Genomic DNA, 15,165 nt, shown 5'->3' on the forward strand with positions numbered 1-15,165 from the left:
GTCCACCTCCTCTCACACCACCTACACCCAGTTTCTCCCCTCCCTCCCTCCCTCCCTCCTCCATTCTCTCTCTTGCTATCTCACTCTCTTGTTCTCTCTCTCCCAACACCCAACTTCTCTCTATCGCATTGGCTGTTGGCAGAGATGGAGTCACCATGCAGCTATCTATAATTTGTATAATCCTCAGGGCCTGGGGTTTGCATGGGCTCCTTCCAAGATCCTTGGAGAGGACCTAGCAAGGTAGTTATGTTTTTTAAATAAAATTTCCCCAAGTAAGAAATTTGATCTGCAGTCTCTCAAGACAGCTGTCTCTTTCCCCTCCATGTTCCTGGGTAGCACTGGAATAGCCATGGGCACTGTTAAAATTCTGGGAAAGAAAAGCCAAGTTAAGGATGCAGAGAGCCTGGGCCCCCTGCAGCAGAGTAGCTTGGTTCCCTGCGTCTTCCATGCGTACTTAGGTCACCGCCAGCCTTCCAGGCAGCCAAGGCCACCACCCATTCTACTGAGCATGTGGTTTGAGACGGGAAGGTCACAGGTGATAGGATAGTGTCCTGTTTGCTAGCACTGGATTGGGGGGGGACTTGCAGGAGGAACATGGTGGCCATGTGCAGGGCTGGAAGCGTGTCTGAGAAAGCCTCCTCATGGTGGGAGGAGGGGAGGTCCTTACTGTGAGGCGAATCCCCCTGGCAGCCACACGCCCTGCACAGCGAGACTTATACAATCATTCATATGATTGCACCGTGCTTTTGTTTTTTCTTTTTGATGGGAATTAATGGAATTTACCAGAATTCCTATTTTCTTGGATCAAACCTGTAGCCATCCTACACTCAGTATGCAGAACTGCACATTTTATATCTCCCAGCACTTTGGACCAAATCTTAGCACACCTGGACCAGAGCCGCCTCTGGTGGTTCCGATGAAATCTCTTTCTTAAAGTCATCTCCACAACCCTGCGTGTGAGCTTCAGACTCCACAAGCCTGAATCTGCCCTGGCCTCCGGGATACACATAAAAGGTATTCGGTTCCCCTGTTCCAGGGCTTCAGGGATGTGGACCTCCACCGGGATGTTTGTAAGGGAATGGCTTCAAGCTGAAATTACCGTGGATTTTGCTCATTGCTGGGCATCCTGCAAGTCATCTGGGGACACAGGTGCTGAGGCTCGTGCATTCGAGGCTGAGATCTCCCAGATTCTTCTCCTGAGCGACGCCTGACCCTCACAGGTTCCTCTGAGTCACCTTGAGCTGACAACAGCTCCTGATGCCTTCTCAGATCCCCCAAACCCCATCCCCCTATTTGTCAGACTCTGCCAGCAGAGAGAGAGTGAAGGAGGCAGCTCAGTTCCCAGGCTGTTCCCCAATTTGCTGACCAACACCGACAGGCTGTTCCCTGTTCTTCCATGAAAAGTTGGAACCCACTTCACAGAAAAGTGATGAAGTTTAACAGGGAAAACCACGAAGTCAGATTTCTACCAGCCAAGAGAATTTTAGATCTTCACTGGGCCACTTTGGGATTGCAGGGGCCTCTTAGAGGACTGTCCTGGCAGGTGTTCAGTGACCCATTGTAGAAAACATCGGTCCACGCTGTTTGGCTTCATTGGAGAAACCCAACCTACTGGAACTCAGGTGAGGCTCTGACCTTAACTTCCTGTCCCAGGACCCCAAATGGTTCCAAGTCCCCTAAGTCAGAGCCCTGATAAAGAGGAGCACCAGTGATGGGCCACACAACGGGAATGGATTGTACTTTTAAATACCGTCAATGCCTTGACCTCCCTGGTCCCCACTTCAGATGAATGCAGCCGTGCTCTGGGAACGCAGCCCGGACATGAGCCTTTTTAAGGCTCCAGCTGATTCTACTGTGCAGTCAGTCCTGGGAACCAGTGGTATTAGACAAAGACATCTGGGTTGGCCACTTTCCAGGTGCTCTTTTCTGAGTCAGGGACTTTTCATTTGTAAAATAAGGAGTTAATAATCACAGCTATCTCAAAAGTTGGTTGTTTTTATTTTTAATTTTTATATCAGTCCTTTATTAAAGAGAGTTAGAAAGAAACTAGGTCTGGCAACCAAGGAGTGAGGTACTGGCCAGAAAGGTGGGGCAGGCTCAGGCCCTGGGGATTCAAGGGCAGACTGATGGGCTGGGAGGGACCAAGGATACCAGGTGTTGGCAGCAGCTGAGGAGGTGCCCAAGGGTGAGCTTTCAGGTACTGGGGTGGGGGGGGGGTTGGGTGATCAGCTGGCTCCGCAGGGGGTCCAGGATAGACTGGGCGGGGCTGGAATCTCCCTAGATCTTCCAGTGGTCCTGATACTGCGAGGTGTCTTCCATGTCCACCTCACTGACCTCTCCATCATCGGGTGACTCATTGTAGTCATTCGTCTCATCCAGGCCCTGCACGTCCTCATCACCCTCTGAGTCCTCTTCACCATCCTCATCCTCATCTTCATCTCCCGCTTCCTCATCATCAGAGTGCCAGGCCTGATGCTGCCGTTCCTGCCGCTGCAGCCCTGTCTGCTCCACACAGGGTCGATCCAGATTAAACCACAATGTCTCAGTCACACAGAGGAAGAGTGAGGGGAACAAGGTGCGCATGGCTCCTAGACGGGGTTTGAGTCCTTACTAGCTGTTTGACCTTGGCCGAGTCACTTAACCTCTCTGAGCCTCAGTGTCCTCATTGCACCGGGAGGTGGCAGCTGGCGGCGACCCAGAAGCACTTCACTTTCAAAAGCTGGTTTTTAGACTTAAAATAGAAAATATATCTGAAAAGGCTTTGCCAGCTGTATTATGCAAATGCAACTTCTATTACAGAGGGCTCAAAAATGACACTGCACATACCTAGTCTACCAAAGCAGGCTAAACCGTTTGTGTGCCTGAGCAATGCTCTGGGCATTCACACATTGTTTGAGTTTTTTACTATAAAGACCTTTGCATGCTGGTCTGCTCAGTGGTCAGAGGTGCAACCCATGGGCTGCTGCAGGGCATCATAGAGACATTCATTTCTCTGACCCATGAGTGCTCACTGGGTGCTCTGCAAAAGTTGAGAATGGGGAGAGAGGAAGACTATGACCCCCACAGACTCTAATTCCACCCTCAAGTGATGTGGATAGTAATCTAACTTTGTTTTCTCTCCTGATGAAGCCTCCAAGGATCACCAGTGGCCTGAGGCTTCACCCGTGGCCCAGGGAGTATCCCCGCCCTGTTGGCCATGCAGGGAGTTGTCTTTGGGAAAACCTGGGCCGTGGCTGGCTTGGTTCCTCGGGGCAGGAGGACAGGGAGTTGCAGCAAAAGTCCAAGTTCCACTGAAGAAGTACCTGCGGGTCCAGAAAGGATGCCCCCTGATCTCGGTGGACCCGATTCTCGCCTGACTTGGGGCTTCCCAGCACCCACCCCACCCTCTCACCGCAGAGCAGGGGGTCAATCTCTGCGCAGTGCAGGGAAAGCAGACCTTTCCTCGTGCACTGAAATACTTGGCTCTTTCGAAGACGTCAGTAACAGTGCGTCAGGCCCCAGGTCCATGCAGGTAAGCGGGGGAAACCGGTTCTACACACTGAGAACTGAAGTGGGAAAAGCAGTTCAAGCTGGTTAATAAGAGAAAGTTATTTTCATGTTGAGCAGAGTATTAAAAGTACAGGAAGTTCTGGAAAAAAGAATAGACACAAGACACCTGTCTGACAGAGTCACACACACTCACACATACACACAAAGAATCCCTGGGGAAACATTACAAAAGAATACAGGTCCCATGAGCCAACTGTGGACCCTGTGTTTCCAAATGATAACATACAGAAGTAGGAATTAGGAATAGAACTAACTCTCTGGCACTTTAGCCAGCAAGTTCTCATCGCAGAACGTTCAGGAAAGGATGTCGTACTGACTTTAAGAGAAGAGTGTCCCAGAATGAACAAATGTCTGAAAGTTTTGATTGCAGAGTAAAGTCGATTGACGTGGCTCTCTGTTCCATGCTATGCTTTACCTGGGCAGCCCTTTTCTTTGGAGAGATCTCCTGCACTCAGTTCTGTCCATCTCAGGACAGAACTCATCTCTGAGTCAAGGAGAGTCTGCTCGGGTCCTAGTGTCCTGATACCCGCTGTGTGTTTAGGTCACTTTTTTTCTGTCTGGTTTTCCCGCCATGTTCATAATCACGTGAGGTACAAAGTGCTGGTAAGTGGGATTGGCTTCATCAAGCATCCTCTTTTCTTTCTTCTTCAGGGTTGAATGCTGACAGAAGTAAGAAGAGGTGGAGAGGGATGGGGCAGGCTGGGGGCTTATCAGGCAGCTCGTGCGCCTCAATTCTGACAGGTGCTGGGGGTGGCAGCACGCTGCAGTGTAAGGTTGCTCACCTGTGCACCCTGGCAGGCAGAAAGCTCCCTGGCATCCCTGGGAACACATCCAGTGTCCAGAGGTCCTGCTCTCCCAGGTGCCTTCAGTATGAGAGGAGACACTTCTCTGGACGTTCTCCAAGCATCTCCAGGTGCATCATGAAATCGAAAACTCGCTTCCTGCACAGCAGATGCAGATGACTGGCCTACTTCTGTGAAAATCCCTTTCTTTCTGGAACAACCCACCTGAGAAGGACTCAAATTCAACAAAATGGTTTTCTTTTTTTTTTAACATCTTTATTGGAGTATAATTGCTTTACAATGGTGTGTTAGTTTCTGCTGTATAACAATGTGAATCAGCTATACATATACATATATCCCCATATCCCTTCCCTGTTGCATCTCGCGCCCACCCTCGCTAACCCACCCCTCTAGGTGGTCACAATGCACCGAGCTGATCTCCCCATGTGATGTAGCTGCTTCCCACTAGCTATCTATTTTACATTTGGTAGTGTATATATGTCAATGCTACTTTCTCACTTTGTCCCAGCTTACACTTGCCCTTCCCCTAGACCTCAATTCCATTCTCTACGCCTTCGTCTTTACTCCTGTACTGCCCCTAGGTTCATCAGCACCACTTGTTTTTTTTTTTTTTTTTTTTTAGATTCCATATATATGAGTTAGGATACGGTATCTGTTTTTCTCTTTCTGACTTACTTCACTCTGTATGACAGACTCTAGGTGCATCCACCTCTCTACAAATAACTCAATTTTGTTTCCTTTTATGGCTGAGTAATATTCCATTGTATATATATACCACATCTTCTTTAACCATTCATCTGTCGATGGACACTTAGGTTGCTTCCATGTCCTGGCTATTGTAAATAGAGCTTCAGTGAATATTGCGGTTCATGACTCTTTTTGAATTATGGTTTTCTCAGGGTATATGCCCAGTAGTGGGATTGCTGGCTCATATGGTAGTTCTACTTTTAGTTTTTTAAGGAACCTCCATACTGTTTTCCGTAGTGGCTGTATCAATTTACATTCCCACCAACAGTGCAAGAGGGTTCCCTTTTCTCCACACCCTCTCCAGCATTTATTGTTTGTAGATTTTTTGATGATGGCCATTCTGACCAGTGTGAGGTGATACCTCATTGTAGTTTTGATTTGCATTTCTCTAATGATTAGTGATATTGAGAATCCTTTCATGTGTGTGTTGGCAATCTGTATATCTTCTTTGGAGAAATGTCTATTTAGATCTTCTGCCCATTTTTGGATTGGGTTGTTTGTTTTTTTGATATTGAGCTGCATGAGCTGCTTGTATATTTTGGAGATTAATCCTTTGTCAGTTGCTTCGTTTGCAAATATTTTCTCCCATTCTGAGGGTTGTCTTTTGTCTTGTTTATGGTTTCCTTTGCTGTGCAAAGCTCTTAGTTTTCATTAGGTCCCATTTGCTTATTTTTGTTTCTATTTCCATTTCTCTAGGAGGTGGGTCAAAAAGGATCTTGCTGTGATTTATGTCAAAGAGTGTTCTTCCTATGTTTTCCTCTATGAGTTTTATAGTGTCTGGCCTTACATTTAGGTCTTTAATCCATTTTGAGTTTGTTTTTGTTATTATGTTAGGGAGTGTTCTAATTTCATTCTTTTACATGTAGCTGTCCAGTTTTCCCAGCACCACTTATTGAAGAACCTGTCTTTTATCCATTGTATATTCTTGCCTCCTTTATCAAAGATAATGTGACCATAGGTGTGTGGGTTTATCTCTGGGCTTTCTATCCTGTTCCATTGATCTATATTTATGTTTTTGTGCCAGTACTATATTGTCTTGATTACTGTAGCTTTGTAGTATAGTCCAAAGACAGGGAACCTGATTTCTCCCACTCTGTTTTTGTTTCTCAAGATTGCTTTGGCTATAAGGGGTCTTTTGTGTTTCCATACAAATTGTGAAATTTTTTGTTCTAGTTCTGTGAAAAATGCCATTGGTAGTTTGATAGGGATTGCATTGAATCTGTAGATTGCTTTGGGTAGTATAGTCATTTTCACAATGTTGATTCTTCCAATCCAAGAACATGGTATATCTCTCCATCTGTTTGTATCATCTTTAATTTCTTTCATCAGTGTCTTATAGTTTTCTGCATACAGGTCTTTTGTCTCCTTAGGTAAGTTTATTCCTAGGTATTTTCTTTTTGCTGCAATGGTAAATGGGAGTGTTTCCTTAATTTCTCTTTCAGATTTTTCATCATTAGTGTATAGGAATGCAAGAGATTTCTGTGCATTAATTTTGTATCCTGCTACTTTACCAAATTCATTGATTAGCTCTAGTAGTTTTCTGGTAGCATCTTTAGGATTCTCTATGTATAGTATCATGTCATCTGTAACAGTGACAGCTTTACTTCTTCTTTTCAAATTTGGATTCCTTTTATTTCTTTTTCTTCTCTGATTGCTGTGGCTAAAACTTCCAAAATTATGTTGAATAATAGCGGTGAGAGTGGGAATCCTTGTCTTGTTCCTGATTTTAGAGGAAATGGTTTCAGTTTTTCACCACTGAGAATCATGTTGGCTGTGGGTTTGTCATATATGGCCTTTATTATGTTGAGGTGAGTTCCCTCTATGCCTACTTTCTGGAGGGTTTTTATCATAAATGGGTGTTGAATTTTGTCGAAAGGTTTTTCTGCACCTATTGAGATGTTCATATGGTTTTTATTCTTCAATTTGTTAGTATGGTGTATCACATTGATTGATTTGCATATATTGAAGAATCCTAGCATTCCTGAGATAAACCCCGCTTGTTCATGGTGTATGATCCTTTTAATGTGTTGTTGGATTCTGTTTGCTAGTATTTTCTTGAGGATTTTTGCATGTATGTTCATCAGTGATATTGACCTGTAGTTTTCTTTTTTTGTGACATCTTTGTCTGGTTTTGATATCACAGTGATGGTGGCCTTGTAGAATGAGTTTGGGAGTGTTCCTCCCTCTGCTCTATTTTGGAGGAGTTTGAGAAGGATTGGTGTTAGCTCTTCTCTAAATGTTTGATAGAATTCGCCTATGAAGCCATCTGGTCCTGGGCTTTTGTTTGTTGGAAAATTTTAATTACATTTTCAATTTCAGTGCTTGTGATTGGTCTGTTCATATTTTCTATTTCTTCCTAGTTCAGTCTCAGAAGGTTGTGCTTTTCTAAGAATTTGTCCATTTTTTCCAGGTTGTTCATTTTATTGGCATATAGTTGCTTGTAATAATCCCTCATGATTCTTTGTATTTCTGCAGTGTCAGTTGTTACTTCTCCTTTTTCATTTCTAATTCTATTTACTTGAGTAAAAAAAGTACTTGAGTCTTCTCCCTTTTTTTCTTGATGAGTCTGGCAGTGGTTTATTAATTTTGTTATCTTCTCAAAGAACCAGCTTTTAGTTTCATTGATCTTTGAGATCATTTCCTTCATTTCTTTCTCATTTATTTCTGATCTGATCTTTATGATTTCTTTCCTTCTGCTAAGTTTGGGTTTTTTTGTTCTTCTTTCTCTAATTGCTTTAGGTGTAAGGTTAGGTTGTTTATTTGAGATTTTTCTTCTTTCTTGAGGTAGGATTGTATTGCTGTAAACTTTACTCTTAGAACTGCTTTTGTTGTATCCCATAGGTTTTCACTCATCGTGTTTTCATTGTCATTTGTTTCTAGGTATTTTTGATTTCCTCTTTGATTTTTCAGTGATTTCTTAGTTATTTAGTAGCGTATTGTTTAGACTCCATGTGTTTGTATTTTTTACAGTTTTTTTTCCTGTTATTGATATCTAGTCTCATAGCATTGTGATCGGAAAAGATACTTGATACGATTGCAATTTTCTTAAATTTACCAAGGCTTGATTTGTGACCCAAGATATGATCTAACCTGGAGAATGTTCCATGAGCACTTGAGAAGAAAGTGTATTCTGTTGTTTTTGGATGGAATGCCCTATGAATATCAATTTCAATTAAGTCCATCTTGTTTAATGTGTCATTTAAGACTTGTGTTTCCTTATTTATTTTCATTTTGGTTGATCTGTCCATTTGTGAAAGTGGGGTGCTAAAGTCCCCTACTATGATTGCGTTACTGTCGATTTCCCCTTTTATGGCTGTTAGCATTTGCGTTATGTATCGAGTGCTCCTATGTTGGGTGCATAAATATTACAGTTGTTATATCTTCTTGGATTGATCCCTTGATCATTATGTAGTGTCCTTCTTTATCTCTTTAATAGTGTTTATTTTAACGTCTATTTTGTCTGATATGAGAATTGCTACTCCAGCTTTCTTTTGATTTCCATTTGCATGGAATATCTTTTTCCATCCCCTCACTTTCAGTTTGTATGTGTCCCTAGGTCTGAAGTGGGTCTCTTGTAGACAGCATATATACAGGTCTTGTTTTTGTATCCATTCAGCCAGTCTATGTCTTTTGGTTGGAACATTTAATCCATTTACATTTAAGGTAATTACCAATGTGTATGTTCCTATTACCCTTTTCTTAATTGTTTTGGGTTTTTTAGATCTTTTCCTTTTCTTGTGTTTCCTGCCTAGAGAAGTTCCTTTAGCATTTGTTGTAAAGCCGGTTTGATGGTGCTGAATTCTCTTAAGTTTTGCTTGTCTGTAAAGGTTTTAATTTCTCCATTGAATCTGAATGAGATCCTTGCTGGGTGAAGTAATTTTGGTTGTAGGTTTTTCATTTTAATTGCTTTAAATATGTCCTGCCACTCCTTTCTGGCTTGCAGAGTTTCTGCTGAAAGATCAACTGTTAACCTTATGCGGATTCTCTTGTATGTTATTTGTTGCTTTTCGCTTGCTGCTTTTAATATTTTTTCTTTGTATTTAATTTTTGATAGTTTGATTAATATGTGTCTTTGCATGTTTCTCCTTGGATTTATCCAGTATGGGACTCTCTGTGCTTCCTGGACTTGAGTGACTATTTCCTTTCCCATGTTAGGAAAGTTTTCAACTATAATCTCTTCAATATTTTCTCAGACCCTTTCTTTTTCTCTTCTTTTTCTGGGACCCCTATAGTTTGAATGTTGGTGTGTTTAATGTTGTCCTAGAGGTCTCTGAGACTGTCTTCAATTCTTTTCATTCTTTTTTCTTTATTCTGCTCCCTGGCAGTTATTTCCACTATTTTATCTTCCAGGTGTCTTATCCGTCCTTCTTCCTCACTTATTCTACTGTTGATTCCTTCTAGAGAATTTTTAATTTCATTTATTGTGTTGTTCATCACTGTTTGTTTGCTCTTTAGTTCTTCTAAGTCCTTGTTAAATGTTTCTTGTATTTTATCCATTCTATTTCCGAGATTTTGGATCACTTTACTATCATTACTCTGAATTCTTTTTCAGGTAGACTGCCTATTTCCTCTTCATTTCTTTGGTCTAGTGGGTTTTTACCTTGCTCCTTCATCTGCTGCATATTTCTCTGTCTTCCCATTTTGCTTAACTTACTGTGTTTAGGGTCTTATTTTCGCAGGCTGCAGGTTTGTAGTTCCCGTTGTTTTTGATGTCTGCCCGCAGTGGTTAAGGTTGGTTCATGGCTTGTGTAGTCTTCCTGGTGGAGGGGACTGGTGCCTGTGTTCTGGTGGGTGGGGCTCGATCTTGTCTTTCTGGTGGGCAGGGCTGCATCTGGTGGTGTGTTTTGCGGTGTCTGTGAACTTATTATGATTTTAGGCAGCCTCTCTGCTACTGTGTGGGGTTGTGTTCCTGTCTTGCTAGTTGTTTGGCATGGGGCATTCAACACTGGAGCTTGCTGGCCGTTGGGTGGAGCTGGGCCTTAGCATTGGGATCGAGATCTCTGGGAGAGCTGTTGCCAATTGATATTACATGGGGCTGGGAGGTCTCTGGTGTCCAGTGTCCTGAACTCGGCTCTCCCACCTCAGAAGCTTAGGCTTGATACCAGGCTGGGCCGCCAATACCCTGTCTGCCACATGGCCAGGTATGTGGGGATTTTCTTGCCTTTTGGGATGTCTGAGGTCTTCTGCCAGCATTCAGTAGGTGTTCTGTAGGAGTTGTTCCACATGTAGATGTATTTTTGATATATTTGTGGGAGGAAGGTGATCTCCACATGTTACTCCTCCACCATCTTGAAGGTCCCCCAAATGGTTTTCTTTTTTTTTTTTCCCAAATGGTTTTCTTGATTAATGATCTTTCCTACCTTTCCTTTCCTGTTCATTGCCTGTGAAGCTGAGGCATCACCTCTTCCCCCGTGTTGGGGGAGGAGGGACTCAGAGCAGCTATTCACAAGCTGTGGGTATTAACAGTGCTGTCTTCCAAAGAGCTTTGACATCCTTGGTGGTTTATAGAAATTCATGGTGTCATTTCATACACACTATGGAGAATAAACAGTACTAGACACTGGCTCTTTACTTTTATGAATGAGAAATAGTTGTTTGTGAACAACATACAATTTCCACTCACTGTTCCACAGTTGAATGGTCATCATGGAAAACTGAGTCATTTGAAGACCTCAAAGCCTGCAAAGGCATAAAGTCTCATGAATCAAGACTTGGGTAAAATAACGCCTCGCTGAGAAAATAGCTCCTGGAAATGTCCTCAGCTGAGTAACATGTGGGCTGAGAGCATCACTTGGTTAGCTAATGCCCCATAAGGGGGCAGCGCCCAGCTGGTGAGATCATGAGTTTAAACAGGCACAGGACGGGTTGAATCATCTCAGGACGTGCTGGGCGTCCAGGTGGATTCTTGCTGGATTTGGTGGTGGTGGCTCTGGAAATGTGTACTTTCTTAATGTAGGTTAATTTTGTAAAACTACAAAATAATAAATAAGTGGTCTTAAAAAGAGCTCTATGTGATGAAACATCAAGTTATGTGCCCTGGGCCCTCCTTCTGTATCAAAATGCTATCATTTTATTTCTTTTTCTTGGAAGGAAAGATTGATTATATGTGTCCCAGTGTTGTGTGTGTGTGTGTGTGTGTGAGAGAGAGAGAGAGAGAGAGAGAGAGAAGGAAAGAGAGAGAGGGAACATTATGTATAAATAACCCACATTTGAGAACAGGACAAGGCTGGTTTTTCAGCTAATAAGAACAGGGTAACTGTTTCCTTGGCTGATTTCAGGGACAGAATTACATTCACACAAGTGCACAGTATCCCACTGTAGAGACCCCTCCCTCCTGCGTGGTAAGTCTGGCATTTCCTAAAGTGTGTGAGGAACACCCGCTCGGCCTTGCTAGTAGGCATTGAGCACAATAGTGCTTCTGTGGTCAAAGAAGCCGGGAAAATGATGAGCTAGAAAAAATGTGTGAAAAGGTCTTTGTTGCACTTTATTCCTTGAACTTTGGGCTAATGGGGCACCAGAGTCCTTACGTGGGAATGCACTCAGTCGTGTTATTTGATCAGGGAACTGCTGGGTGCACAGCACAGCTCTGTCTTCCAGACTCACATTCGCGGGAAGACACCTGTGAGCTATTTCGCCAGTTTTTCTTTGGATGGACGGCAGGGAGAAGGAAAAGGTGTAGGGCCTGGGGGCCTGATTGTGCTTTGCCTCTGCTGGGCTCCCAATACCTGAGAAAGGCCATGATTCAGGAGGACTTGCTTTCCCTGAAGCAGGGACAAATTCCACCCTGAGGCCACAAGCCAGTGTCCAGAAGGAAGCAACTGCTGCATAAAGTGGGAAATGCCAGCATCGTTTGTCCGGAACTAGAATCTCTTTCTGACTCTTTCAAATAATTTTCATTTTTCTGAAAATCAGCTTTATGTTTCAGAAGCTGGGAACCACTGATAACTCTTGGCCTTAGGTGTTCTACAAATTGGTGGGCAGTTCAGGGTCACACAATGAGTTGTCACTTCCATGTATCAGGTGGTCAATGGATATGTTTCTTTATAGCAATGTCATTCATAGGACCCCCCATATGGGGGGTTAGTTTTCAGACTCCTCGGTTTGGCCTGTGTGGGTGGGATGGAAAAACACATTCTCTCCCTCCAGTCAACAACACCAGAATGGGCCAATTTCAATGAAATGGAACTCTTGAGGGGACAAGAAGTCACCCAAGCTTACAGGAAGTCAGCTGTTCTCTGCCACCCCCCTTTCCTTCGGGCCCCAGCAGCTCTCATCTTAACTGCAGCTCGGGACAGACAAGGTCTAATGGGTGCTTTTACTAAAAAGAGAAAGCGTTTATTGACTGGTTCTGAAGTCCCCTCCTCCCCTTGGAAAAACAAGGGCAGGTCTTAAAATCTCTCTCTGCCCGAGCTCACTTCGGTGACAAAGCCATCTCACATCCCTGCTTCCAAGGATCACAAACATGTGATTACCTGGGTTCTGCGCCCTCCCTGGGGATGAAGAAGTCACTTCCTGAGCTGGCACACAGTGCCACCTGCTGGCCTGCAGAATCCCCATCGACCAGGTCGCCCATTGCTCTTGGGGGCACAGGCTGTGGTGCCCGCTGGCACTTTTAGAACATGGCTCCTGGCCTCTGTGGCCGGCACTTACACGTGTCATCGTAGGTCAGTGGGTAACCCTCAGCTGCAGTTATGCACATCAGGAGGTTGAGTTTGTATGACTCGCCCAAGGTCAGTGCTGGAGACCACCTGTTGTGCCCTGCTTCCGGGGAAACCAGCCAAAGGGCTTTTTGGCAGTCATCCCCATTCTGGGGCCCTCCTGGTCTCAGGGCCCACCAATGGAGTGTGAGGCCAGCCAACCCAGGTCTCCTCCAAACCTCTGCCCGCCAGGAGCCAGAGGACCTCTAGTGGGGCTGGGAGGGAGGCTGATGGCCAGGAGAAACTCTGGTACTTGACCCAGGCCCAGAGCAGGTAGAAGAGAGATGACTAGATCCACTAGCATGTATTCTGAGGCAGGATGTCTGCCCCACAGTGGCATTGAAGTGGTCATTTGGAATAAGGTTCAGTGTGCATGTGTGCTTATTGCAGTGTGTGTATGTGCATGGTGTGTGTGTGTATGCGATGTCCATGCATGTGTGTAACCTCCTTTAAAACAGGGGATGGGGGCTCTGGATATCTTTCCTTGACACCCCCAATGTTCCCTAAGCTATCTGTACAGAGAAAGAGAAAGTTCACAAGCCACAGTGCTGCTCTGGCCTCTTTTGGGATTTCTGTCTTGTAAGCCCGCCTCCCATTAGTGAACGATGTGAGCTGTGAGGCTTTCGCTGGGCAGATCCCCTGCCCGTGAACAGAGGATCATGGCGGGCCAGGGCCCTCCTTGACAGGCCTTTTCCTTCTGAGCATGGCAGAAGCTTCCAGATCTGCTCCGACCAGCCTGCATATATCCATCTTTTTAGGATGTGGCTGGGGACTTACCATTTTTTAAAATACATGTTGCACATTTGACAATGCTGTTTGACACAGTGTATTTGACAGTATAACCTATCATACTTTAATCACATCCATGAAAATCATCATAAAGCTCATTTAAAAGTTTTATTAAAAATCACAGTTGAAAAAAAGTCCAGTGACAAAAGATTGCTCTTCTGAAATGAGTGGAGAATATGATGCCCGGATTAACAGGTCGAGTGTGCTCTTTGGGAGTCTGGGGGCCTGACAAACTGGCGGTCACCCCTGCATGTGAAAACCCAGGTGGGGTTGTAGTCATTGGGCTGGGGTAAATGTGAAGTCACCATGCAAAGGACAAAGGTAAGGCTGGTACCAGCAAGTGCAGGGGAAGGACACGCTCAAACGAAAAGCACTTGTAATTATTTTAACCACAGAATGAACTATGTTTCTGTTACAAAAACCTTTGGTCCCACTGAGGTGACAAAGTGTTTGTGGTATCAGCAGACAATTGGTACTGGCCAGGGCCGTGTGTCTGATGTGCTGTCCTTTTGTTCCTGCTAAACATGGACCAAAAGGTGAAGGCACATGGAGCGAGCCCAGACCCAGGTAAAGACGTGGTTAGACCCATCAGAAGGGCAGCATGCATGTGAAAGCCCAGCCCTGCAGTAAGCCCTAAGCTTCCAAATTTTGCTCATTTACATCATAAATCCTTCCACAAAGGTGCCTTTCCCTATGTGCCTTCCTCTGTGACCCCAGGGAAAAGAACAGTTATCCCTAACGCAGGACACGATTTTCACTAGACGAGACTTGGGCGAGCGGCCACAGTGAAAATTCTACACACAGGCCTCTTTCCACTAGGGGGAGAAGCGGAGGACAGAGCAGAGGGGAGTGCTGGCTGCCTCCTGGGCAGGGCATCTCTTGCCCACTCACATTCTAGATGTTCTTCATCCCCAGACTCCTGGGAAGGGTGTTGAGCTGCTAGACAGTGTGGAAAATCCTACTGGAAAGAAGACAAGAGCTCTACATGTTTATGACATGCATGCCCTCTACTCCTGTAAGTGTGTGGCCTTGCTACAGACACACTTTGGGGGTAGAAGAAGGACCCTGGGAGTTCAGCAGTGTGTATGGATGGTCTCTTTCTCAGATGCCATTACTGCTTTATCCAGCCCTTTCTGTGATGATTCTACAAACAACCTGACCACAGAGATTGTGTCACTCATCTTTATAATCTCAGGGACTCTAAATGTGCATTGCCATTGTTTTGAGTATCTGCTCAGCACACAGGGATCCTTTCTTTAACACTATGATTAAACCACCATGTGGCAAAAAAGCATGGGTGGCTTCTGAAAGTTTCTTAACACAAATTCTACCAGTGGACTCATGTCTTCTGCTGGCTAAGCTGGGGTGCCGACTGCTGCCTTTCTCCGTGTCTGGCTCCCCTGTCATCAGTGGGGCCTCCTCTCTGGCCATAGGCTGGATGTACACTTTAAAATGTCTTAGGTACCTCTGAAGACAAGATGGTCTGAGTTTATGTGTCTCGACTGACCTAAGAAGGATGGCTACAGCAAATCTGATATCAATGGGCTGATGATCTGCATGAGATCAAACATTAGCCAAGG

The 15,165-nt window shown here is 44.6% G+C and overlaps 1 protein-coding gene across 1 annotated transcript; it reads right to left on the reverse strand.

Annotated features, from left to right (window-relative positions):
* Window positions 1–2,277: 2,277 nt before the first annotated feature.
* LOC133097491 (anaphase-promoting complex subunit 15-like) lies at window positions 2,278–2,601 on the reverse strand. The gene has a single exon (XM_061199378.1). It carries the CDS (start codon window positions 2,581–2,583, stop codon window positions 2,278–2,280), a length of 306 nt encoding a protein of 101 aa, XP_061055361.1. The 5' UTR covers window positions 2,584–2,601.
* Between the last annotated feature and the right edge of the window lie 12,564 nt (window positions 2,602–15,165).

The sequence above is a fragment of the Eubalaena glacialis genome, chromosome 9, assembly GCF_028564815.1.
Source record: "Eubalaena glacialis isolate mEubGla1 chromosome 9, mEubGla1.1.hap2.+ XY, whole genome shotgun sequence".
Taxonomy (NCBI): domain Eukaryota; kingdom Metazoa; phylum Chordata; class Mammalia; order Artiodactyla; family Balaenidae; genus Eubalaena; species Eubalaena glacialis.

Bases quoted from the DNA above. Each gene is read 5' to 3' on its own strand.
- LOC133097491 (XM_061199378.1), bottom strand. From the start codon at position 2,583: ATGCGCACCTTGTTCCCCTCACTCTTCCTCTGTGTGACTGAGACATTG.